The 27835-nt window shown below is 39.3% G+C and overlaps 1 protein-coding gene across 1 annotated transcript in view; it reads right to left on the bottom strand.

Moving 5' to 3' along the window:
- VWA8 (von Willebrand factor A domain containing 8) overlaps positions 1–27835 on the bottom strand; it is a 388865-nt gene that overhangs the window by 324668 nt on the left and 36362 nt on the right. Inside the window, exons 3-4 of the mRNA XM_024569321.4 lie at positions 13384–13514; positions 7781–7891 (exon numbers count right to left, since the gene is read on the bottom strand). Of these exons, the coding sequence (XP_024425089.3) occupies positions 7781–7891; positions 13384–13514 (242 nt within the window). The remainder of the gene's footprint in view (positions 1–7780; positions 7892–13383; positions 13515–27835) is intronic.

Genomic DNA, 27835 nt, shown 5'->3' with positions numbered 1-27835 from the left:
AGAAGAGAGAAAGAAAAAAATCAATATGCAAGAAAAAAATTGATTGGTTGCCTCTTTGCTCACCCCCCAAGGCTCACAACCCAGGCATGTGCCCTGACTGGGAATCGAACTGGTGACTTTTCAGTTTGCGAGGACAATGCCCAACCTGCTGAGCCACACCACTCAGGTCTAAAAATCATATTTTTGAAGAATATCTAATGGTACAGGAAGATGCTCCTGATAAAATATCAGGTTTTTTTAAAAGCACACTATAAACAGGGTCTGTCCAGACATGTAAAATGAAAAATAGAGACCTTTATTGAAGAAGTTACAAGATACAAGAATCATAGTACACAGGACAATGAAGCCTCAGTCCCCTTCAAAGGAGGCACCTTAGGAGCTCACACGGTTCTCCCAGTTACCATCAGCTGCCCCACTGTATTTTCCTGAATCTCATCAACAGTCTGAAATCTCTTCTCTTTCAAAGGTGATTTTAGTTTTGGGAAAAGCCAGAAGTCACAAGGCACCAAATCTGGGCTATAGGAGGGCTGGGTCACCTGGGTGATTTGATGTTACACCAAAAAACTCCACAGGAGACGTGATTCCTGAGCAAGCTGCCAATCACCAGTTGCCCATAGCTGAGGCCTTCTGAATCATCCAAACAGTTTCCATGGAGGAATGTGCAAGCTTAATGCAAAATGTGATGCAGATTCATTGCTCTACTGGCTTATTTTGAATGCAAGTATCCACACAGTACACATGCTCACTCAACAGTGTCTACCGCCCCCACTGACTAGTACATACAGTGAAGTTGTCATTGTTCACACATCCACATTCCAGTCCACTCTTCTTGGCTGTCAGGTTACAGCAATGTTGTGCAAACTCTTCTCATATTAACAATGGCTGGACTTTTTCTAGACAGACCTCATAAAACTTTATATACATAGAATACACCACTTTCTTAAAAATTACACATGATTAAATAAATATGCAAATAGACATAATAAAAAGAAATGCAGAAAATATTTGCATTGTTGGTTGTAAAGGGGAAATTACAAGTAGTAATTTTTACATTCTTCCCTGTGCTATTTACCATTTACTCTATTGTACTATCATTCTTTACTCTGTTTCTTTTGTTTTTCCCACTAAAACATGGGCTCTATGATGACAAGTATTTGTCACTTTTGTTCACTGCACTTAGTGCCTGACATATAGCAGTGATTTCAAGGAATATTTGTTAATTAATAAATACCGTACTATTTGTGTGTCTATATACACACATACATCTAAAAATGGGAATTTATGACTTTATTAATCAGAAAAAATAATTATTTTTAAAGAAAATATAAATTCCCCATGACAGAATTAACCTAACTCTGAACTACAAGAGTAACAGTTGAGTTTAACTTCCCACTTCATCATCAATCATCCTTAATCCTACAAGAAAATAAGCAGAGGTCAATGGCTATGACCCCCAACTTGGATTTGCGAGTTTTGCCAAAGTTTCCGGTTGAAATGTCAATTAAATAATTACTTGGACATCACTCATAATGTGCATACAATGTCAACCACAATGAAAATCCCACACTCTTTCTCCCAGTACCCACTTCTACACTGGCCCACCTAGGTTTAGAGGCATCATCTGATAATAAATGAAGATACTGACTCTCCCTTAACCCCAGATATCAAATTCAATAGTTTACAATTTTAAATAAATTTAAAACTTCTAAATAAGATAAATATAAAGACCTTTTAGTCAAACAAACATATGACTAGTGGTAATCAAATGGCAAGCTCATCTATTGAGAATTCAGATGGGAATTATTCGTTTTGGTGACTCAAAATAGATTTCAAAAAGACAGATATCTTTTCCATTGGAAAGTCCCCTGGTCCTCTACAGTCTGTTTTCTATTACTTTATTTAAAATTTTAACAAGGTTGATTGTGCAAAGGAGAAATCTATCACCAAATGTAAGTGCCAGTTATATTCCAGACAACTTTTAGGTGCCAGAGATAAACAAGATAGTTACATCCTAGTGGGGAAGACAGACAATAATAAGATAAATCTAGATATTGATAGATGCTCTAAAGATTATATTGTGTAATATGACAGCATGGTACATGTAGAAAGGGAGTGGGCACATCACTCATTATTTCAGCTAAAATATTCTGAGAATTTATAATCCGAATGGTGAGGAGGTAGCAATATACAGAGCCAGGAGAACATATGCCAAGCAGAGGAAATATCAAGTCCTTGTGTAACAGGTACAGCCAAAGGGGGCCCCAAACGGATTTGTAATGGGATCCAGAACTCAGGGTGTTCAGGAAAAATTAGAAAAAAAAAAAATATATATATATATATGGATGTCCTCACCCCCACAAGTCTGAACTGGGAGATGGGACACATGGAGCAGGGCCATTGAGACCTGTTCTACATAGCACCAATTTTGCAGATAACCTCAAGAATGGTCATTTAACATATCTATAACCTTTAACTGGTTTCATAGATGTGTTAAATAGCTGTGGCCATGCTTTGAGGCAGGGGGATGGGAGTCACTTCAACCCAGGATGTAACTGGAAAGCAACTTCCCCTGGTTACAGCACTTGCATGAGAGCTTGGAGATGATTGGCTCCATGCCATGGGGCCATGCCTGCCCGGACTTACTATGGCAGCCCAGTAAAGCTGGAAGAATAGAGGAATGCTGGCAGGTGAAACTGATTGTGGGAGGAGTTGGAAATGGGGCTACAGAGGAAGATTGGCACAGGGATTTAAACCAAGATGTGGTAGCCGTGCTGGGGCTTTTTGGGACCACACGACTTTGGTGAAAGTTGGCATTGTGCAGCTCTTAGGCAGCAGGAGAGACTTTGCCTGGAAAAAAAGGGGTGAAAGGATTCTTCCTGGTGAGCCAAGAGAAGGTGCCACATGGTTTTGGATTAACTGGAGATCTCATTGGTGACACAGGTGATGGTGCCAGAACCACAGACTTCTACTTCTTTTCCTGAGATACAGTATCCCAGACTGAGCAAAGGGGAAAAGGAAGGACTGTGAGTTTGTGGGTATTCTAAAGGACTTTAGTATTTTTAATGAAGAAATTAAGTCATTACTCTAAATCTGTATCACTTTTTAAATAAATAATCCCTTTCCTTTTCACCAATCTCTGGCATTGAAAGATGTCCTTCCCTGGTGGCAGGCAAAGCGAACTTAGTACGGGGGGGTAGGGAACCCCAGAGCACTAGGGCAGGTCCATTCAGTAATAGTATATTGTCCACCCCCCACCTCCAGTCTGTTCTGTAACACTTGTACAAAGGCTCTGAGGCTGAAAAGTATTTGTTCTATTTTTAAGAGAACAAGGAGGCCACTATAGTTGGAGCCTAGAAAGCAAGGCAAAGAGGGGAAGGAGATGAAGTGGACAAGACTAGGCCCTGCAGAGTGCTGCAGGCCATTTTAAAGGGGCTGGATTTCATTCTGGGTGTGGTGGGATTGATGGCAAAGAAATGATAGGATATGATAGGAAATGAGCAAACAGTAAGTGTTACAGAACAGATGGGGGGGGGGCAGTGACTGGACAATATACTATTACCAAAAGGAACCCCCCATTTTCTTCAGGGGTTCCCCCCTACTTACTAGGATCACTTTCCCTGATGCCAGAGGAAAGACGTCTCTCAATGCCAGAGATTGGTGAAAAGGAAAGGGATTATTTATTTTAAAGTTATACAGATTTAGAGTAATCACTTAATGTCTTCATTAAAATACTGAAGTTCTTTAGAATACCCACAGATGCACACAGTCCTTCCTTCCCTCCTTTGCCCAGTCCAGGGTACCATATCTCAGGAAAAGAAGCAGAAGTCCGTGGTTCAGGCAGCCCCTCAGTTCCGGCACCATCCGCTGTGTTACCACCACAATCTACAGTTCATCCAGAGCCATGTGGCACCTTCTCATGGCCCACCAGCAAGAGTCCTTTCTCCCCTTTTCTTCCAGGCAAAGTCTCTCCTGCTGCCTAAGCCACTTGGCAAAAGGGAGCACCCCAAAGCTCCATGGTCCTAACTCTCACCCAAGCTGAGTGATCCCAACCTCTGCCAGAGCTGCGTGGTCCCAACCTACTCCGCCAAAGCAGCATGGTCCACTCTAGTATGGCTGCTGTGCCTAGGTTTAAATCCCGTGCCAATCTTCCTCTGCAGCCCCATTTCTGACTCCTCCCACAATCAGTTACACCTGCCAGCATTCCTCTATTCTTCCAGCTTTACTGGGCTGCCATAGTAAGTCCGAGCAGGCATGGCCCCATGGCGTGGAGCCAAGCATCTCCAAGCTCTCACGCAGGTGCTGTTACCAGGGGGAGTTGCTTTCCAGTTACATCCTGGGTTGAAGTCACTCCCATCCCCCTGCCTCAAAGCATGGTCACAGCTATTCAACATATCTATGAAACCAGTTAAAGGTTATAGATATGTTAAATGGCAATGCCAGAGGTTAGCTGCAAAGCTGTTGCTGTACAAAACAGCTCTCAATGGCCCAGCTCCATGTGTCCCATCCCCCAGCTGACTGGTGGGGGTGAGGACATCATATATATATTTTTCTCTAATATTTCCTGAACACCCTGAGTTCTGGACCCCATTACAAGTCCCTATTTGGGGACCCCCTTGGCTGCACCCTGTTACAATAAGGAATATTAACTGACAGGAAACGAAATAGAGGAAAAAAATGAAAATCAGATACAACCTCAATAAATAGTCTGAAGCAACTTATAGAAAGGATCCACATTCCTACACTACAGGCTTTGAAGGTGTCAGTGCATTACAACTGGCTAAATAACTGAGGTGCATCATAATCAATAGGATTCCCCAAGAAACCATGAAAGTATAAAATACTGTCTACCATACATTTAAATATCACTTTAAATATTTTATAAACTGTAAAATAGACATATGAAAATATGCTTTTTAGAATGGCAGGAGGGTTTAATATTACAGAGTTTCACCTAAATAATTTATGTTTCAAGAAATAAATCTTTAGCTAATCAAAAAATTTAGTTACTTAAAATAACCCCATTTCTGAGATTTCAGAATAGCCAAAGTTTTAAGCTGTCTTTAAAATTACAAACATATAAAAATCCACTTTCTCTTCCTGTAACAATTAATCCATATATAAAATTCACTCAAACAATGTTTTCAAATTCATACTTTAGAAAACAAATCCAGTTCTTTCACTGTCACTTAAATATATTCCTATCTCCTCCCCTCGACTTAAGCTCTTTTGTCATTTTCTAATCCCTCTTGCCAGCTCCTCACTGTTGGGAAGTGCCCTGCCTGGTTTCAGAAGTTGTAAACCCCCATGGCTGAGTAAGAGACCTTGGGGCAATAAGCCACTAAGAAGACAAAGCTTTTCTTCCTTGGCAGGGGCACCGCCTCTGCCCCCTGTACTTCACCCTGCTTGGCTCCAGCGGATGACTGCTTTGCCAATGATGGGTAAGATTCCTCAAGGGAGGAACGACCTAAAACAGACATGGTCTTGAAGGGGCCCTCAGGGAAGGACTTGGGGGGCTATAGAGAAAGGGGGTGATGGACCCTCACCCCTCAGCTTTGACATAGCCTCAGTCCTCATTCTGTCTGCAAAAAGTCTCCTAATCTCTTGGCTGCCTTACTTCTCCTGCCTGACTTAAGCCTGAAACAATGCAGGAGGGCGGTGCAGCCCTGGGTAGGAATGGGTGGTACCCTGGGGCAATCAGGCCTAAGAAAGAATGCATAAAATCCTGTGAGACCTGCTTTGCTACTGAATGCCCTCAATTTTCTGATAAGGGTCCAGCCATGAAATGAGTTTTGTTTCCCAGTTTTATATCCCTTTAGCTATCTGACATATTGTTTGATCCTTACTACCTGACAATGATTGATGAGCTTTACCTGTATTCCTGTGCAAATTGAACCCAATAAAAGTCCATTGGCTTATGGCATCAGCCACCTTTCCTCCCCAAACAGATCATATCCTGGTAGACTTATTCTCATCCATGACAGCCGGTGGTACTCTGCTGGACAAAGCTCCCCCACACCTCACTATCCCAACTCAAATCTCATGTCCTCACTCTCATCCTCCTTGGGTCCAGAAAGGACACAAGCCTTGTAAAGGTAAATTTTTTCCCATTTGTAATTAGAAATAATCTATAAAGTGAACCTTTGGCAACATGTGAATAAAATGGACTTATTTAAAATGTACTGTATGGTTCATCCACAAAGGATTACTTTTTAATTGTTGGAAATCTAAACTTCTCAGATTTTCCCACTATATGATGCTAAGTTTGATCACTATCAAGGTGGTGACTGTCATTTCTCTCCACTTGAAGTGCATTTTTCCTTTTGTAATAAGTAAACTATGTGACACGTGAATATCCTAGTTCCCAAAAGTTCTGTCCCTCAGTGGTTTTTTACAATTATACTATTTTTAATTATAAAGTAATAGTGTGCTCATGAAAAAGCTTCAAATTTAAAGAACTATGCAAGTTTGTTCTTCACCCCACCATAGATGCCCAATCACATTTCCACGGAGGTAAGCTGTCTTCACCAATTCTTGTGTTTCCTTCTGGAAATGTTCAATGTATACACAAACATTTATACATATATTTTTCTTTTTATCATAAACGGAATCATATTATATACACTGTCTTACAACTTAAATTTTTTTCATTCACATCCTGGACTTCTTTCCTATCACTACATATAAATTCACCTCATTCTTTTTAAAGGCTACAGAGAACTCTGCTTGCCACTTTTTATTTACCACCTACATGTACATCATTACAGTTTTCACTTATACTTTTATATGATATCAAATAATACTGCAACCAACATCCTTGTATATATAACTTTGCATGCTTGTGTGTATAACATTTGGAAGAAAAATTGCTAGAAACTAAATGCTAGGTCAAAATGTATTCTTTTGATACATACTGCTAAATTTTCTTTCAATTAAATCAATTTATGCCCTTATCAACAGCAATGCTCTTTAATCAGCCCTTTTTCCTCAAAAACAATGCATACTAGAAAATTCTTTAATCTTTGCCAATCTGAGAGGTAAAAGAAAAACAGCAGCTCTCTAGTGTTTTAATTTTTATTCTTGTAAACAAAATAGTCAAGCATCTTGTCACAAATACATTGGACATTTAAAATGTTTTTTCTATGAATTGCCCATTTAAAGTCTCTTTTGTTAGGTATACCTAGATAAAAAAGGTATCTTTAATATTTAATAAGAACCATATTTAATATTTTAAGCAATAATTTGAAAAATGTATAACAAGCTTCATTATAACATTCATAAAATATTATTTTAGTTGGTAATTGATACCTAAGAACCACCTCCCACCCTCAAGAAAACTTTAGTTCCTGTTTAGTTATAAATAAGCATATATTTAATTTCACTATATTTAATACACCTTTACCTGCCTGACCTTTACATTGAGAATACTTTAGTAAATGTGCTAGAGAATTTCCTATATTAAAATTTCTTTAGTTCCTTTTTTAAAAATCAAGTTTCTATAGGCAAGTAGTAGAAAGTAATTGAAAATTAAGAAAACAGAATAATGATCTTTAGCTAACATTTTAGAACTATTAATTTCATCTGTGGTTTCTCTTATTTAGTACTAAACCAAGAAGGCATTTCCAAGAACAGAAACTCAAAATATCCAAATCATATTTGTCTAGAAAGAGTACTGTAAAGCTATCTTTCACTACTACAAGAGCTGCTCTCTTTCTACTTTAAAAATCAGTTCCATTTAGATCTGGAGTAAAGAGTCACATGTTAGAGCGTCGTAAGAACTTGCCTGATCAATGTAAAAGGCTGTGCCTGAGCAGATCTCTCGACGCTGTTTGAGATCGGTTTCTGTGGTGTCCCTTGACAAAGCAATGTATTCAACTTCCCGTTTGGTCAGCTCCTGTAGGGCAGAAAGTGAAATTGTTCCAAAATAAAAATCAAATTCCCACCATGTGCTTTGGACTGACAATGCTACTGTCCCAGCATTGTCAGTCCAAATATAATATAATATAATTTAAATATAATTCTGGATTAAGCCTTTTAAATTTCAGCTCGGAGAAAAAGGCAATAACTTGAGCATTAATCAAAACATGTAGAGTTCTACTTTTACTGCACCCCATTATTCACCACTTAGTAATTATTTACTATAATAATCAAAATTAGATCTAATAAATCTTAATGTCACCTATAGAATTCTTTTCAAATATCATGAGTAATAATTTGGCTACTTGGTTTTACCCCAAAAGATAGACGTTTCTGCAACTAATATCCATCATTTTTTAAGAGTGATTTAAATTAATTTCATTAACCAATGCTTACCAACTGTATACTTTACCAAGTATGAAAATAAGGTAAATACCAACAGTCAAGTCAACAGAAGAGAGAGACGTACACATGGCTATTCAGGTAGGAGAAGAGGAGGAAAGGGGGTAAAAAGAGGAAGAGGAAAGAGAAGATGAGGAGGAGGAAATAATTATTTTACCCTCAAAAATCACATAGGATTTGAAGGGGAAACCATCTAGCATTAAGTTCTTTTGGAATATATATAATTTATCTGGGAGTTACAGCTAAGATGCAGGCATAGGTAGAAACCCTTCACTTCCTCGCACAACCAAAAGGAGGATAACAACCAATATAAAAACAATAAACAACTAGAAGTTCTAGAAAATCAAACTGCATAGAACTCTGACAATGAAGGAATTAAAGAAACATTCAACCACACCTGTAGGAAGGAGCAGGGCAGCCAGGTGGGTGGAGAAGACCTGAGGCGAGACAGCAGGCTGTGTGGGGGGTGGGGGGGGGTGGACTGAAAGGTCCCACGACAAAGGGGCAGACCATTCAAGCGGAGCTGGCTGAATGGGAAACAGACTCAGAGCTGACTGTGGACTACGGCTGGGGTTGCCTCAGTGGGAGAAACTCCCAGTCTCACACAAGAGTTCATTGGAAGTGGGGCTAGTGCTGAGAAAGCAAGCTGCATTGTTCCCTCTCTGACCCCTCCCCCAGAGACAGCGCCTGCCCTGCCCTGGTGAATACCTAAGGCCCCACCACCTTACAACTTAACAGGTGCACCAAGACAAAGAAATATCGCCCAAATAAAAAGACAAAGCAAAACTCCAGAAAGACAGCTAAACAATGAGGAGATAGCCAACCTATCTGATGGAAAATTTAAAGCCCTGGTAATCAAAATGCTCACAGAACTGACTGAGCTTGGTCACAAAATGAAACAGCAAATGAAGGATACCCAAAGTGAAATAAAGCAAAATATTCAGGAAACCAACAGTGACAGGAAGGAAACCAGGACTCAAATCAACAATTTGAAACAAAAGGAAGAAATAAACATCCAACCAGAACAGAATGAACAAACAAGAATTCAAAAAAAAAAAAAAATGAACAGAGGCTTAGGAACCTTTGGGACAACTTTAAATATTCCAATATCCTAATTATAGGGGTGCCTCTAATTATAGAAGAACAAGAGCAAAAATTGAAAAATTATTTGAAAAAATAATGAAGGAAACTTCCCCAATTTAGCAAAGGAAATAGACTTCCAGAAAGTCCAGGAAGCCCAGAGAGGCCCAAAGAAGTCGGCCCAAAGAGGAATACACCAAGGCACATCATCATTAAGTTACCCAAGATTAAATATAAGGAGAGAATCTTAAAATCAACAAGAGAAAAGGAGAGGGTTGCCTACAAAGGAGTGCCCATAAGACTGTCAGCTGATTTCCCAAAAGAGACACTGTAGGCAAGAAGGGGTTGGGAAGTATTCCAAGACATGAAAGGAAAGGACCTACATCCAAGATTACTCTATCCAGCAATATCGTTTATAATGGAAGGGCAGATAAAGTGCTTCTCAGATAAGGTCAAGTTCAAGGAGTTCATCATCACCAAGCCTTTATTATATGAAATGTTAAAGGGACTAATCTAAGAAAAAGAAGATCAAAAACTGTGAACAGTAAAATGACAACAAACTCACAACTATCAACAAATGAACCTTAAAAAAAAGAAAAACAAAAACTGAGCAAACAACTAGAACAGGAACAGAATCAGAGAAATGGACATCATATGGAGAGTTTCAGGGGGAGGGGGAAGGGAGGGAGTGGGGGAAGGTACAGGGAAAAGAAGCATAATGGTATACATAAAATAGATGGGGAGAGGTTAGAATGGTATAGGAAACAGAGAACTCAAAGAACTTATATGTACAACCCATAGATATGAACTAAGGCGGGGGGAATGCTGGAGAGTTGGGTGATACAGGACTGAGAAGGGATAAAGGGGGGAAAATTGGGAAAACTGTATTAGCATAATCAATAAAACATACTTTAAAAATAATAATTTATCGAGAGAACCAAGATGGCGGCGTAGGTAGACACACTGCGCCTCCTCGCACAACCAGAACTGACAGAGAATCTAACGGCAAGGGGGTCCGACACCAAGGAAATAAAAAATAAACATTCATCTAGACCGGTAGGAGGGGCGGAGACGGGCACTGGGGTGGAGAGGACTCCCGTGGCTGTGGCAGGACCGAGACTGGCAGAGTGTGGGAACAAACGGGGCAGGCAGTCAGAGCACTAGCAGACCCTGTGGCCCCACATTCACACAGATAAACCAAGAGGGCCGGACTCAGAGTGGTGGAGAGCGGGGCAGGCTGAGCAGTGGGTAGCACCCTGCGGCCCCACATTCACACATAGATAAACCGGAGGAACGGCAGGGAGCGGGGAGCGAAGCAGATTGCTCAACCGAGAGCTCCAGTTCGGGGAAATAAAGCCTCAAACCTCTGACTGAAAACGACCGTGGGGGTTGGGGCGGCAGCAGGAGAGACTCCTAGCCTCACGGGAGAGGTTGCTGGAGAGACCCACAGGGGCCTAGAGTGTGCACAAGCCGACCCACTCGGGAACCAGCACCAGAGGGGCCCAGTTTGATTGTGGGTATCGGAGTGAAAGATTGAAATCCGGAAGAGAGTGAAGGGGGCGCCATTGCTCCCTCTGGGCCCCTCCCCTACGTACAGCGTCACAGCACAGCAACCAGCATTACCCCGCCCCGGTGAACACCTGAGGCTCCGCCCCTTAAAGTAACAGATATGCCAAGAAAAAAAAAAAAAAAAATGGCCCAAATGACAGAACACTTCAAAGCTCCAGAAAAAATACAACTAAGAGAGGAAGAGATAGCCAACCTATCGGATGCACAGTTCAAAGCACTGGTTATCAATATGCTCACAGACTTGGTTGAATCTGTTCGAAAAGTAGATGAAAAAATGAAGCCTATGCTAAGAGAAACAAAGGAAAATGTACAGGGAAGCAATAGTGATGCGAAGGAAACTGGGACTGAAATCAATGGTGTGGACCAGAAGGAAGAAAGAAACATCCAACCAGAAAAGAATGAAGAAACAAGAACTCGGAAAAATGAGGAGAGGCCTAGGAACCTCCAGGACATCTTGAAACGTTCCAACATCCGAATTATAGGGGTGCCAGAAGGAGAAGAGGAAGAACAAAACATTGAAAACTTATTTGAACAAATAATGAAGAACTTCCCTAATCTGGCAAAGGAAACAGACTTCCAGGAAGTCCAGGAAGCACAGAGAGTCCCAAAGAAGCTAGACCCAAGGAGGAACACAACAAGGCACATCATAATTACATTACCGAAGATTAAACGCAAGGACCTACATCCAAGATTACTGTATCCAGCAAAGCTATCATTTAGAATGGAAGGGAAGATAAAGTGCTTCTCAGATAAGGTCAAGTTCAAGGAGTTCATCATCACCAAGCCATTATTATATGAAATGTTAAAGGGAGTTACCTAACAAAAAGAAGATCAAAAATAGGAACAGTAAAAATGACAGCAAACTCACAGTTATTAACGACCACACCTAAAACAAAAACAAAACGCAACTATGCAACCAACTAGAACAGGAACAGAACCACAGAAATGGAGATCACATGGAGGGTTGTCAATAGGGGAGTGGGAGGGGGAGGGGGGGAAGGTACAGAGAATAAGTAGCATAAATGGTAAGTAGAAAATAGACAGGGGGAGGGTAAGAATAGTGTAGGAAATGTAGAAGCCAAAGAACTTATAAGTATGACCCATGGACATGAACTATAGGGGGGGAATGTGGGAGGGAGGGGGTGGGCAGGATGGAGAGGAGTTGGGGGGGAATGGGACAACTGTAATAGCATAATCAATAAATATATTAAAAAATAATAATAATAATTTATCCATCTCTCGTAATTATCTATGAACAAAAAGTTTTCAACATTATCCTTGATTTTACAATGTTGAATTAAAAACAATGACGTTCTCCAACTGAAGGCAGCATACAATACATTTCCACTAAACAAAGAAAACAAAATAATTTACTGTAGTATAAAGAAAAAGTTGAATGAGCAAAAATATATTATATTGATGCTCCATAATATTAATGTAAAGGAACAAAATATATGAAATGTATAGACTAGAGGTAGGTAAGTTCCGATTTATTCATCATGTTATCACTCCTGGGCTACATGATTTTGTGAGTACCAAAATAAATTCAATAGTGACATGAAAGTGTACACAAAGTATGTTTCAATAGCATAGAAATCAATTATTTAATATCAAGCAAAACAAACAAGGTTTTTGTCTTCATCCTAAAAAGTATCTTCAGAACAAAACAACTTTATTTGAGAGCATTCTTCCTCAATCTCTAGAGCAATGCCTATTAAGGATGACAAAGTAGAAAAATATCTTGTAAGTTTTTAAATTTAGGTTGAGAATTGAATACTTCAGTCCACTCCAGGTACTCACAGAACAGCAAACATTTAAAAGGCTAACATGTCAGAAAAAGGAAACAATAAGATTTGAAGTCTAGCTCCATCATTAACTAGCTGAATACAGCTTCAGTGAGTTATTTAATGAATAATTCACTCATCTATCTTATTTTCTCATCTAGTTAAAGAAAAAAAGAGACAGTGTCACACATAACAGATATTCTACAAACCTTAGGCTCTCTTTAAAGACCATGTAATATCAAAAAGTCAAGAGAATTATTAGGCCTTTTAAAATGTAGATCTGAGATAAAAGAATTTTCCCTAAGTAGTATGAAACTAAGTGTGGTTTTATAATTTCAGAATTGCTGATTCTATTTGCTACTTGTTTACTGAATTTATATTTCATTTCCACTTGGAAAGGAAATGGAGGACTTTCTAGTTATAGCAGAAATTTGCTAAAGCTATTAATAGCAATACATTTATTTCCCAAATAACTTACTCCAAATTCTTTATAAACAAATCATTCTTTAACATTAACATTTTTTTAAGTAATAACTAATCCTGATATTTTTATAAATTCTAAATTTTAACTTATTTTCCAACATAACTTGTCAATGTTAAGACCCTTAGGAATGCACAAGAATTGACTGCTTACCAGGTACTGCATAGCAATAGAGCGTCGAAGGGGCCCAGGAGGTCCTATTAGAAAGACATCCTGCCCAAGAAGATCCTTCTGCATTATCCATCTTAGATGCTGAACTACAGATTGAGCCGGAGAGTCTGAAACTTTAAGGGAGAAAAAAGATGAAATCAAATGCAAATCAGACTACTTCAGATAGTATAAACCTCCAAGTAATCAATAAAAATTATGTATTATATTAAAATGCATACACACAGTTATATATACATATATTGATACATACACCTGGTGGATTTTCAGTTTTACAATAAAGTCATCATTATCAATATTAAAATAGGACAACGTTTATAATATCACAAAGAGTCACATTACACTTAAAAGCTTATAAGAGCATTTGAACAATCACCTATGTGTTGCTAAAGGAATGAAGTGATTTTCAAGTGTAATATGAGGAATAGTATCATTACTCACTCACAGTTTTAGAGTCCAACCCTTTTGTTCTAAAAAGGGATATGATCAAATCATCCCAATGATTATTGTAGTCTTTAAAAATGTAATAAAACTATATTATAACTCAAGTTGGCAATGCATTGTAAGACTTTTGCATTTTATCCATAAACACACAAACATACAGATATATATATATATATATATATTTATATTTATTGAATATTCCATACGTTTAAAACTTTAATTACACAGTGAGGTCACGAAAGAGTTCGAAGATCAACCTGACAACACTTCACAATTAAAAAGTTTAATGAAGACTTAAATGCCTTCTTTAGAATTTGTCTATTCATCTACACCAACTCTTTGGGAAATAGAAAACTGCTCCATAAAATGCCCTTATAAGTCTACTTTAAGTCACCAATCTATGTGCTCATCTTCTACCTAAACATTTTCTAAAATAGTTGAGTTATTACAATTAATTTTTGTTTACTCATTTGTAAATGACCCAGTGACCAAGCAAGTGCATTCCTACATACATAAGAAAAACTCTTGACCTTGTACATCAGGTAACATATAGAATTCTCATAGCAGTGTTGTACAGAATAAAACTGGAGACAGGAGATGGATAAAAGACACACAAGGAATATTATATAGTGACAAAAAATGAACTTCCACTACTTTCAACAAAATGTTTAACTATTAAAAGGCATAATATTAAGGGCAAAAATAAAATCTCAGAATGAATCACATTTGAAACTATTTTGATAAAACTCAATAAACTAGCAAATTGAATTCATTAGAAATATATACATATGTAATAAAACAGTGGTTGAAAAAAACAAAAATGCAAGAGAATGATAAATTCACTATAAGGACACCTGGGCATGGAATCAGATTCTCACAGTTTCAATGGTATTGCTAATATATTTTTTTTAATTGTTATTCAATTACAGTTGTATGCCTTTTCTCCCCATCCCTCCACCCACCCCAGCTGAACCCACCTCCCTCCCCCACCTCCACCCTCCCCCTTGGTTTTGTCCCTGTGTCCTTTATAGTAGTTCCTGTAATCCCCTCTACCCACTGTCCCCGCCCCCACCCCCCACCCCCGCCCTGGCTATTGTTAGATTGTTCTTAACTTCAATGTCTCTGGTTATATTTGTTTGCTTTTTTCTTCTATTGCTTATGTTCCAGTTAAAGGTGAGATCATATGGTATTTGTCCCTCACTTCCTGGCTTATTTCACTTAGCATAATGCTCTCCAGTTTCATCCATGCTGTTGCAAAGGGTATAAGCTCCTTCTTTCTCTCTGCTGCGTACAATTCCATTGTGTAAATATACCATAGTTTTTGGATCCACTCGTTTACTGATGGGCACTTCGGTTGCTTCCAGTACTTGGCTATTGTAAATTGTGCTGCTATGAACATTGGGGTGCACAGATTCTTTTGGATTGGTGTTTCAGTGTTCTTAGGGTATAATCCCAGCAGCGGAATTACTGGGTCAAAGGGGAGTTCCATTTTTAGTTTTCTGAGGAAATTCCATACTGTTTTCCACAGTGGCCTCACCAGTCTGCATTTCCACCAACAGTGCACGAGGGTTCCCTTTTCTCCACATCCTTTCCAACATTTGTTTGTGGATTTGTTTATGTTGGCCATTCTGACTGGTGTGAGATGGTACCTCATTGTGGTTTTAATTTGCATCTCTCTGATGGCTAGTGATGCTGAGCATCTTTTCATATGTCTCTGGGCCCTCTGTATGTCTTCCTTGGAGAAATGTCTGTTCAAGTCCTTTGCCCATTTCTTAATTGGGTTGTTTGTCTTCCTGGAGTGGAGTCCTGTGAGTTCCTTATCTATTTTGGAGATCAGGCCCTTGTCTGAGGTATCATTAGCAAATATGTTTCCCATACTGTTGGTTCTCTTTCTAATTTGGTGCTGTTTTCTTTCACCATGCAGAAGCTCTTTATTTTGATGAGGTCCCATTTGTTTATTCTTTCCTTTATGCCCCTTGCTTTAGGGGACATGTCTGTGAGGATGTTGCTGCGTGGAATGTCTGAGATTTTCCTGCCAGTGTTTTCCTCTAGGGCCTTTATGGTGTTATGAGTTATATTTAAGTCTTTTATCCATCTTGAGTTTATTTTTGTGTATGGTGTAAGTTGGTGATCGAGTTTCATTTTTTTGCACGTAGCTGTCCAGGTCTCCCAACATGAAGAGGCTGTTTTTGCTCCGTTTTATGCTCCTGCCTCCTTTGTCAAATATTAATTGATCGTATAGACTTGAGTTTATTTCTGGGCTCTCTATTCTGTTCCATTGGTCTGTGTGCCTGTTTTTATGCCAGTACCAGGCTGTTGTGATTACAGTGGCCTTGTAATACAGTTTGATATCAGGTATTGTGATCCCTCCTGCTTTGTTCTTCTTTCTCAAAATTGCTGCAGCTATTCGGGGTCGTTTATGGTTCCATATGAATTTCTGCAATGTTTGTTCTATATCTGTGAAATATGTCATGGGTACTCTAATAGGGATTGCATTGACTCTATAAATTGCTTTGGGTAGTATGGCCATTTTGATGATGTTAATTCTTCCAATCCATGAACATGGTACATGCTTCCATTTGTTTGTATCTTCCTTAATTTCTTTCTTCAGTGTTGTGTAGTTTTCTGAGTACAGGTCTTTTACCTCCTTGGTTAGGTTTATTCTTAGGTATTTTATTTTTCTTGTTGCTATATCAATAGGGATTTTATTCCTGATTTCTGTTTCTGCAGTTTTGTTGCTGGTGTACAGGAATGCCTTCGATTTCTGAGTATTGACTCTGTATCCAGCTATTTTTCCAAATTCATTTATTAGGTCGAGTAGTTTTTGAGTGGAGTCTATAGGGTTTTCCATGTACACTATCTTGTCGTCTGCAAACAGTGACAGTTTCATTTCCTCCTTTCCAATTTGGATGCCTTTTATTGCTTTTTCTTGTCTGATTACTGTGGCTAGGACTTCCACTACTATGTTGAATAGGAGTGGTGAGAGAGGGCATCCTTGTCTTGTTCCCGATCTTAGTGGGAAAGCTCTAAGTTTTTGTCCATTGAGTGTGATGTTGGCTGTAGGTCTCTCATATATGGCCTTAATTATGTTGAGGACTGCTCCCTTTATTCCCACTTTGCAGAGTGTTTTTATCAGAAATGGGTGCTGTATCTTATCGAATGCTTTTTCCGCATCTATTGATATGATCATGTGATTTTTGTCTTTGCTGTTGTTGATGTGATGTATTATGTTTATTGATTTGCGAATATTGTACCATCCTTGCAACCCTGGGATGAATCCCACTTGGTCATGGTGGATGATCTTTTTAATATATTGCTGGATGCGGTTTGCTAATATTTTGTTGAGAATTTTAGCGTCTATGTTCATCAGCGATATTGGCCTGAAGTTTTCTTTCTTCGTTGTGTCTTTATCTGGTTTTGGGATTAGGATGATGTTGGCTTCATAAAAAGAGTTTGGGAGTCTTCCATCAGTTTGGATTTTTTCGAATAGTCTGTGAAGGATAGGGGTTAGCTCTTCCTTAAATGCTTTGTAGAATTCTCCTGTGAAACCATCTGGTCCAGGGCTTTTGTGTGATGGGAGTTTCTTGATGACTGCTTCAATTTCCTTTGCTGATATTGGTCTGTTCAGGTTTTCTGCTTCTTCTTCATTCAGTTTTGGAAGATTATATTTTTCTAGAAATGTGTCCATTTCATCTAGGTTTTCAAATTTCTTAGCATACAGTTCTTCATAGTAATTTCTTACAATCCTTTGTATTTCTGTGGTATCAGTTGTAATCTCTCCACTTTCATTTCTAATTCTGTTTATTTGGATCCTCTCTCTTTTCTTCTTGATGAGCCTACTTAAAGGCTTGTCGATTTTGTTTATCTTTTCAAAGAACCAGCTCCTGGATTCATTGATCCTTACAATTGTGCTTTTAGTCTCTATGTCATTTAGTTCTGCTCTGATCTTGGTTATTTCCTTCCTTCTGCTTGCTCTGGGCTGTCTTTGTTGTTGTTCCTCCAGTTCTTGTAGGCATAGGGTTAGGTTGTTTGTTTGAACTGTTTCTAACTTCTTAAGGTAGGCCTTTATTGCTATGAACTTCCCTCTCAGGACTGCCTTTGCTGTGTCCCATAGGTTTTGGGTTGTTGTCAGTTCGTTTTCATTTGTTTCCAGGAAGTTTTTGATTTATTCCCTAATCTCGTTCTTGACCCATTCATTGTTTAATAGCATGCTAGTCTGTCTCCATGATTTTGAGTGTTTTCGGTTTTTACCCTTGGGGTTGGTTTCTAGTTTCAGACCCTTGTGGTCAGAGAAGATGCTTGATATGATTTCAATTTTCTTGAATTTGTTAGGCTTGCTTTGTGTCCTATCATGTGGTCTATCTTTGAAACAGTTCCATGTACACTTGAAAAGAATGTGTATTTTGCTTCTTTGGGATGAAAAGCTCTGTATATATAAGTTAAGTCCATTTCCTCTACGCTATTGTTAAGTGACACAATATCTTTGTTGATCTTTTGTTTGGAAGACCTGTCCATTTTTGATAGTGGGGTGTTAAAATCCCCTACTATAATTGTGTTGCTGTCAATATCTTTCTTGAAATCCTCCAATATTTTCTTTATGTATTTGGGTGCTCCTATGTTGGGTGCATATATATTTACAATGTTTATGTCTTCTTGGTGGATTCTTCCTTTGAGTATTATGAAGTGACCTTCTGGGTCTCTCTTTATGGCCCTTCTTTGGAAGTCTATTTTGTCTGATATGAGTATTGCTACCCCTGCTTTTTTTTCCTGTCCGTTTGCTTGGAAAATTTGTTTCCCACCCTTCACTTTCAGTCTGTGTAAGTCTTTTGTCCTGAGATGGGTCTCTTGTAGGCAGCATATGTGTGGGTCATGTTTTCTTATCCATTCAGCTGTTCTATGTCTTTTCATTGGAGCATTTAATCCATTTACGTTTAAGGTTATAATCGATAGGTAGTTATTCATTGCCATTTTTTCCTACCTGTGTTCCTCTGTCTTTCTCTTTTCCTTCCTTTCCTTAAAGCAGTCCCTTTAGCATCTCTTGCAGAGCTGGTTTGGTGGAAGTGTATTCTTTTAGACTTCTTTTGTCTGGGAAACTCTTTATTTGGCCTTCTATCTTGATTGAGAGCCTTGCTGGGTAAAGTAGTCTTGGTTGCAGGCCTCTGGTTCTCATTACTTGGAATATTTTTTGCCATTGTCTTCTGGCTTGGAGCGTTTCCATTGAGAAGTCAGTTGCTAACCTTATTGGGGCTCCCTTGTATGTTACTTCCTTTTTCTCCCTTGCTGCCTTTAAGATCCTCTCTTTGTCTTGGAAATTTGCCATTTTAATTATGATGTGTCTTGCAGTGGGTCTCTTTGGGTTCCTCTTGCTTGGGACTCTCTGTGATTCCTGGATTTGGGTGACTTTTTCTCTCCTCAGATTAGGGAAATTTTCCATCATTACTTTTTCAAACAGGTTTTCTATCCCTTGCTCTTCTTCTTCTCCTTCTGGTATTCCTATTATACGGATATTGTTACGTTTCATGTTGTCCTGCATTTCCCTTATTGCCTCTTCATTCTTTCTGAGCCTCTTTCCTTTTCTTGCTCTTTCTGGGTGTTTTTTTCTACTTTGTCCTCCAGCTCGCTGATCCAATCCTCTGCTTCATCAAGTCTGCTTTTTAATTCCTTCTACTGTGTTCTTCAATTCAGAAATTGTATTCTTCATTTCCTCTTGGCTCTTGTTGATATTTTCTATTTCCTTTTTCATGTTGATATAGTTTGCAGTGAGTTCATTGTAGTTTCCTTGTAGTTTCTGGTAGTTCTCTTTGAGCTCAGAGAGCTCAGTGAGCTTCCTGATGACCATTGCTTTGAACTCAGTATCTGATAGTTGACTTGCCTCTTTTTCGGTTAGTATTCTTTCTGAGACTTCCTCCTTTCCTTTCATTTGGGAATTGTTTCTTTGTCTTCCCATTGTTTGTGAGGCTCTTCTTGTTGGCCTCTGCTTCTTAAATTGCTCTGTTCTGACTCCCTGGGTTTATGATATGAACTTCTATGGTAGAATGCCAATGGGATTCGGTGGTGCTGTCTCCTTAATCTCCTGTGCTCACTGGTCTTGAGCTGACGTTTATGTGTTTAACACAGTCTAACTCTAGTCTTTTCAGCACTCCAGGTTTTGTTGTCTCACCTGTGGAAAAAAGAGAACGGGGGGAGAAAGAAAAGAAAAACAAAACAAAACAGAACAAACAAAACAAACAAAAAAAAAACAAAAACAAAACAAAGATGGGAAGGAGGGAAAAAGGAATAGAAAAGGAGGAAAGGAAGGAAGGAGGGAAGAAGGAATAAAGAAAGATCGGAGGCAAGATAAGAAGGAATTTTAACAAAAATTAAAACATAGAAATAGATAAAAGAAGGCAGGAAGAAGACATAAAAATGGTAAAGGATGGGAGGAAGAAGGAATGAAAAAAAAAAGAGAGAGGAAGAAGGAATTCAGGGGGAAAGGAAAAAAAAAAAAAAAGAAAAAAAAAATCTGCTGGCTTTAAACCGGTCAGATTAGTTCTGCTGGTCTTCCTGTCTGTGAAACGGGAGGGGGTGGTTGGAAGGATTGGTTTCACTTTTCTCCCTTTTTGGGTCACACTTTTCGCTGTTGTTTAGCCTGCAGACTCTCCTATCACTGCAGCTCCCCTCTGCTGGGTGTTCTGCCTTTATCCTAGAGAGCTAGTAGGCCCTGCGGGGTGGGCAAGTGTTAGGTAGGCGTTGTAGGTGTGGTCCCTGGCAGGCAATCAGGCCATTGATCAGCCAATCCAGCAGCTTTGTTCTTGGGACACCCAAGCGGCGGCTCCAGCCGCTTTGGCTTGGGACGTTCTCAAGCTGCTTTGTGCTCTGAGGGCGCAGCCGGCCGATCGAGCAGCCTGGGCTTGGGCCGCTTGCGCACAGGCGGCCGATTCAGCCGCCTTGGGGTTAGGACACTCACCAGCAGCTTTGTGCTTGGAAAACGCGCATCCAGCCAGCCCTGCGCTTGGTGAGCCCGCAACCCGCCGAGCCAGAGGCTCTGTGCTTGGGGGGCCGATCCAGCCGCCCAGGGCTTGAGTCTCTCGGGCGGGCGGGGCCGCCCTGGGACTGAATCATGCGGCACTCGGTTCCGAGGTTTTGGGCCTGTGGGTGGAGCAGCTAGCCTCTGCTCCAAATGATCTCGGAGGTTTCAGGTGTGGGCCCCGTTCGCTAACCTGCGCGCGCGCTACCGGACCTCAGGTGAGCGCCGTGACTCCAGTGCTGCTTATCCCGCGCTCGCAGTCCAGGGGCGGAGGGGGGAGGGGCACCAGGGGCCTCGGCTACTACCGAGAGTTCTCTAACTAGCCCCTGAGTGTCTCTATTTTCTTTTTCTTTTTGAGAAATTCCTCTTTTTCAAGCCCCCCTGGTCCAATCAAGCACCTGGCTGCTCACAGCTCAGCCTGGCCCTCTCCCAAGACTCCTGCAGCAGCCCCTGCGCCAGGGCTGGCGCTTCTGCCGCCCTTGTACCGCGCGTTCCCGGGTCCCGGGGACCTTATTGTCCTTGAGCACTCTTCTTACCGTCAGATCTTTCAATGTCCTCTATCTTTGGTCTCTGATCTTCGTATATGCTGGAATACTGTTGGCTGTTCGCTCTGCTCCTCAGATCAGCTAGGTATTTCCCTGGCGTTGAAGGGAAGTGGACTCCGCTCCCACCTATGTTGCCGCCATCTTCTCTAAATATGTATTGCTAATATTTTAACTCTTAACCTGAGTGTGGGCTACAGTGTTTGCTTTACTATTATATTGCATTTTATCCATAAGCACATATGCATACAAATATATATATTTATATTTATTGAATATTCCATACTTTTAAAACTTTGTTTAATTATACAGTGAGGTCATGAAAGAGTTCAAAGCTCAACCTGAGAACACTTAGCAATGGACTAAAGTGCTTTTCCTCAACTCTGACAACACCATATTGCTAGGGTAGTTCCTCCCACTTCCCCCAAAAACCTAACATCTAATCACTGGGAAAAATAAAAATAAATTTCTGGCCCTGGCAGGATAGCTCAGTTGATTAGAGCATCACTACAGTGGGAACGCTTGCTTCTCTCCTTCCTCTGTGAGTCCTCTAGGACATGCACAACACCATAGGGGAATACCACCCCTAAGGGGGCAAACATTGGTTCCTAGTGGGGGGATTGAGAAACACTCTTAGATATTACAGTGGTCTGTCATCCCCCTAAAGGGCTATCGTGCATAAACAGATTATGCAGTATATATGTGGTATTGAAATTTCATGGAATTGGGAGAGACAATTGGAGGAAAAACATCCTTCGTAGAGCAATAATGAAAAACAGGTCTTGAGAAGCATTGCTCTAAGGCCTATACCTTTGAGAATCTATTCAGGAGTTTCATGATACTACGATACAATTCATCTGAGCCCAGAGAGTCAACCTCATAACTACCGAATGCTCACAAAACTATTTGCTACTTCAGGCTTAAATCCATCTTTGTGATTATACAGCCTACTCTTTCTTACTTCAAGTAAATCAATCTGTTTGCTGTTTAAGAATGAAACAAAGTAAGAATTTAAAAGTTCCAACTTTTCTATCAATAAAATTATTCCCCTCCCTTTAGTTCATGTCCATGGGTCATACATATAAGATCTTTGGCTTCTCCATTTCCTGTACTATTCTTAACCTTCCCCTGTCTATTTTGTACCTACCATTTATGCTATTTATTCCCTGTACTTTTTCCCCCATTCTCCCCCCTTCCCCTCCCTAGTGATAACCCACCATGTCATCTGTAGTTCTGTGAACCTGTTTCTGTTCTAGTTATTTGCTTAGTTTGCTTTTGTTTTTGTTTTTTTAGGTTTGGTTGTTGATAGTTGTGAGTTTGTTGTCATTTTACTGGTCATATTTTTAGTCTTTTTCTTAGATTAGTTCCTTTAACATTTCATATAATACGGGCTTGGTGATGAGGAACTCCTTTAACTCAACTTATCTGAGAAGCACTTTATCTGCCCCTCCATTCTAAATGAAAGCTTTGCTGGATAGAGCAATCTTGGATGTAGGTCCTTGCCTTTCATGACTTGGCATACTTCTTTCCAGCCCCTTTTTGCCCGAAAGGTTTCTTTTAAGAAATCAGCTGATAGTCTTGGAGGAACTCCTTCGTAAGTAACTGTCCTTTTCTCTTGCTGCTTTTAAGATTCTCTCCTTATCTTTAATCTTGGGTAATGTAATTATGGTGTGCCTTGGTGTGTTCCTCCTTGGGTCCAACTTCTTTGGGACTCTCTGAGCTTCCTGGACTTCGTGGAAGTCTATTTCCTTTGTCAGATTGGGGAAGTTCTCCTTCATTATTTTTTCAAGTAAGTTTTCAACTTCTTGCTCTTCCTCTTCTCTTTGTGGCAACCCTACGATTCAGATGTTTGAATATTTAAAGTTGTCCTGGAGGTTCCTAAGCCTGTCCTCATTTTTTTGAATTCTTGTTCCTTCATTCTATTCTGATTGAATGTTTCTTTCTTCCACCTGGTCCACACCATTGATTAGAGTCCCGGTTTCTTTCCCTTCACTGTTGGTTCCCTGCACATTTTCCTTTATTTCACTTAGCATAGCCTTCATTTTTTTTCTCTAATTTGAGACCATATTCAACCAATTCTGTGAGCATCCTGATTGCCAGTGTTTTGAACTGTGTATCTGATAGGTTGGCTATCTCCTCACCACTTAGTTGTATTTTTTCTGGACCTTTGATCTGTTCTTTCATTTGAGATATTTTTTTTGTCTTGCTGTGGCTGTTATGTAGTAAGGGGTGGAGACATAGGTATTCACCAGGGTGGGGCAGCCCACATCACTGTGTTGTGATGCTGTATGTGGGGAGGGGTCTGAGTGAGAGCAATGCCGCTTCCTGGGCTCTCAGACAGTTTTCAGTAACTTCCCCTGCTACCCACAATCAAATTGGGCCCCTCTGGTGCTGATTCCCAAGTGGGTTGGTTTCTGTATGTTCTAGGACCCTGTTAGTCTCTCCAGTGAACTCTCCTGTGAGGCTGGGAGTTTCTCCCACTGCCTCAACCCCCACAGGTGTTTTCAATAAGAGGTTTGAGGCTTTATTTCCCCATGCTGGAACCTTGGGCTGCTCGGTCTGTCTTGCTCCCTAGTTGTTCCTCCCGGTTTATCTTCACTCGAATGTGGGACCAACCAGTCTGCAAATCACTGCCTTGCCACAAGTCCTCTCTGCCTGTCCATCTCTGTCTGTCCATATCTGTCCTTCATAGCGGTTGGATTAATGCTTCTTTAACTCCTTGGTTTTCCAAGTTCCATACAGTTTGATTTTCTGTCAGTTCTGGTTGTTTTTTGTTTTTAAATTTGTTGTTGTCCTTTTGGTTGTGCGAGGAGGCACAGTGTGTCTACCGACGCCTCCATCTTGGCTGGAAGTCCAATAAAATATGTTTTTAAAAAAGAAAATTTACCTTTTTTATTAGCAAACTGAAGGACAATCAGAGTTATACCTATAATCACAGTTTGGTTTGTACACCAAGATACTTTCTTAAGTAAGAGAGAAAGGCACAGAGTTACTTAAAGCTGGAAACCTGGGAATTGTGTATATTCCTAAGGATACTCGTGGGAGTGCCTTCTACTTAGCATGATCCTCCTGTGTGTTGAGAACCACTGGCCTAAGGCACAGCTGACAATTCTCAGCAATCCCTTCCTTTATTCTTGCCAATAGTGGTTCTCAATTAGTAGTGGTACCTCCACTACTCACTTTTTCTATGCCTGCCAGAAGGCATCTGGAAACATCTGGGTGAACTTTTAGTTGTTGCAAAGCTTTGGGGGATAGGTATAATTCAGTACACCACTGACATTTAGAAATGCTAAATACAATGCTCAAGACAGTCCCATCTGCCTAATGTGTCAATGGCATCCTGTTGAGAAGTAGCGTGTCTGTGTCATTTGTTTTATCAAGGTTTATGTTGCTTGCACACCACTAACGAGTTATTTTTAATTCACAACTGAGCCCAGAGAAAGAGTTTCTCTCAGTTTCCCCATCTTTCGAAAGCTGAAATTGTCAGGAAGGCAAGTCAGTAGTGAATATGTTCTACCTTTATATTGAGCTTCTAGATGTCAGGATATCTAAGACTCTCATCACCACTACATTTCAATTCCACATAACTTACTCAGTATGTATAAGCAGCTTCTGAATCCTGTGGCTGGCATTGTAGTCTACGCTGTATCTTTACAAAGACCTCTTCTTTTCCCTTCTTTCTCCTCCCCTCAATAATAGTGATCAGAATGGTCATAATTTATTGCATTCCTGTCAAGTGCCAAGTAAAAATACAAATGATTTTTTGTGCAGTATCTTACCTAGATCCCACAACAACCCTGAAAAGTGGCAGACTATAGTGTGTAAAGACACAGCCTTGAGCTAAACTGCTCAAATCCCAATTCTGCTGTTTACTAGCTATGTGATGTTAAATCAGTTATTTAAACCCTCTGTGCTCAGTTTCTCCAACTATATAGTAGAAATGATAAATATACTTAGTTATAAAGTTGTTATGAGGGTTAAATTAGGCATATAGAAGTATCCATTAATAGTAATACCACATAAGCATTTATTAAATACTCATTACCCTGTCCACAGGTGATAAGTGCATAAACTAAGATATAGACCTACACTGTTTGAGTCCAAAGCTTGCATTCCAGTCATATGTCCTATTGCCCCTCTAAAATCTTTTTAATAGGCTCTACCTTTAGGTCCAAGACTTTCCCTATAATATGGACCCCACTGGGAACCCTCAAATTTAGTGGACTTGCTTTTCTGGCCATTAATATATTTCTTGGATTTTGGAGATACCAATGAAATGTTTAACTCCTTTTATTAAAAATTCAAATTCATTCTGCTGTTTACATAATGTTATCGGAGGACCCACTCTCAAAAAAAACCCATTTTCACTTATTTATATTTTGGTATAGTGTATTTTTTCCAAGAAAATATTTGTCAGGAAATTGCATTAAACAACTGAAAGTAATATGTGCTGCTGTGTGGTATCTGTGGTGTATTTTACATTAAGGCTTGAAATTAGCTGTACTTTTAGTATGGCCTCAAGGACACATGAATCATACTTAAAAGCATTCCAGAAATAGAAACAAGATGTAAGACTGTACATTATGAACATCTGCAAAACAAACTGAAACTGCCACGCACAGCCTACTATGAATACATTCCAGTGCATGAAAGAAGTCCCCCACTTCAATGTCTTCAGGTACAACATGCTACCTTCCAGGAGTCCACAGAATAACAAAATTATGACAAAATAATACCAGAGAAACTGATCCTATATTCTATGATTTCCTTCTCTATGTAAAAATAAAACATCTGGGTCATGTTGGACAAAATTCTTCATTCAATTCCTAGCCAATACTTATTTCAAAAAAATATGTACTACTTTTGCCCAGGAATATTCAATAATTCTACTAACGGTACATAAATTATCATTTTCTCCCTCCACAGTCTCAGATTTATCATATATATAAATTAAAACTTCAGAAAATCATGCATAGTTCAAATTCTATTATAATAAATCCTTCAAAAGAACTGAGGTTTTTTTACTACCCCAAGAGGCAACATAATGTATGGAAAGAAAAAGTCTCTGAAGGCAAACAGGCTAAGTTGTGATTTCTCATCCTATCCTTTATCAATGTCCTTGGACAAGTATTCTGGATCTTCTGAACCTAACATTCCTTATTTTCAAAAGCGTGGTGATAATATTTACTGGTTATGCTTATTTTGAGGATTGTAAGTAAAGCACTTTGTCCACCAGCTCAGCCAGTAAGAACAAGGTGTGGAAGGATATTAAAGAGGCTGATCACACCAAGACCTGGCCAGAATATGGAGAAACTAAAACTCTTTTTTTATTGCTGATAGAAATATGAAATGGTACAACCATTTTGGAAAACAGAATGGTGGTTTCTTAAAAAGTTCAACATGTGATAGAGCCATTTTACCACTAGGTATTTAACACACAAAAAAGAAAGCATATGTGCATACAAAGAATTATATATGAATGTTCAAAGCAGCTTTATTTCAAGAGCCTCAAAATGGTAACAATAATGTCTATAAATAGGTGAATGGATAAGCAAATTGCAATATTTCCATGTAACGGAATACTACTCATCAAATAAAAAAGGAATGAACTATTAAGACATGCAACATGGAAGAATCTCAAAAAAATATGCTGACTGTTAGAAAGTAGACAAAAATGGTATATATTATATGGTATATATTTCCATTGATATAAAATTCTAAAAATTCCAAATACATCTATAAAGTAGATCAATGATTCCCAGAGAATAGAGGAACTAGGGACATTATAAAGGGCTTGGTGGGGAAGGCAGTTAGTAAATTTATTTGGTCAGTATTTTGTCATTTTTATTTTCTAATAAGACTAAATTTATTCAATAACCTAGTAAAAGTTTTGATTATAACAGTATAAAAAGTACAAAACAGACCTGTAGATCTCTAATATATTAATACAAAGTACATGACTACATACAGCACATCCTACAGGCAAAGAGAGGTGGAAGGGGAAAAAGACGACTGTGGTTGAGGTCTAGTAATAAATAAATAAATACAGAAGTAGAGATGATCCATATTATAGTATATTCTACCACCAATACTGTAGCCAAAATGTACACAAAAGAGAACCATTTCAAAATAACTCAGGAAGATGATAATGGCTGAGACTCTTGCAATACACCTTAAAGGCTGTGGGCGAGCCGCCCCAACTCACTGAGGAGTCTGTATATACAGTGGCTTGTAGTTTCCTCCAAAAGGAATGTAAAATTTTAAGTTTAGATTAAAAACTATAAAACTACAGGGTGCCCATAAAAAGTGGCTCACTCCTTTATTATTATTTATACTATCCAATTTTTTAAATCCAGCTTTAAAAATAAGCATTGAGTCATTTCGTTCTAAGGTAGGAAACTGATCCTCCCTTGTCAGGAAAAGTATGAACTGGTAATATTTCCCA

This window comes from Desmodus rotundus, chromosome 13 (genome assembly GCF_022682495.2).
Source record: "Desmodus rotundus isolate HL8 chromosome 13, HLdesRot8A.1, whole genome shotgun sequence".
Lineage (NCBI taxonomy): Eukaryota > Metazoa > Chordata > Mammalia > Chiroptera > Phyllostomidae > Desmodus > Desmodus rotundus.
Note: the sequence above shows the minus strand (reverse complement) of the source record. Positions and strands in the feature narration are given on the sequence as shown.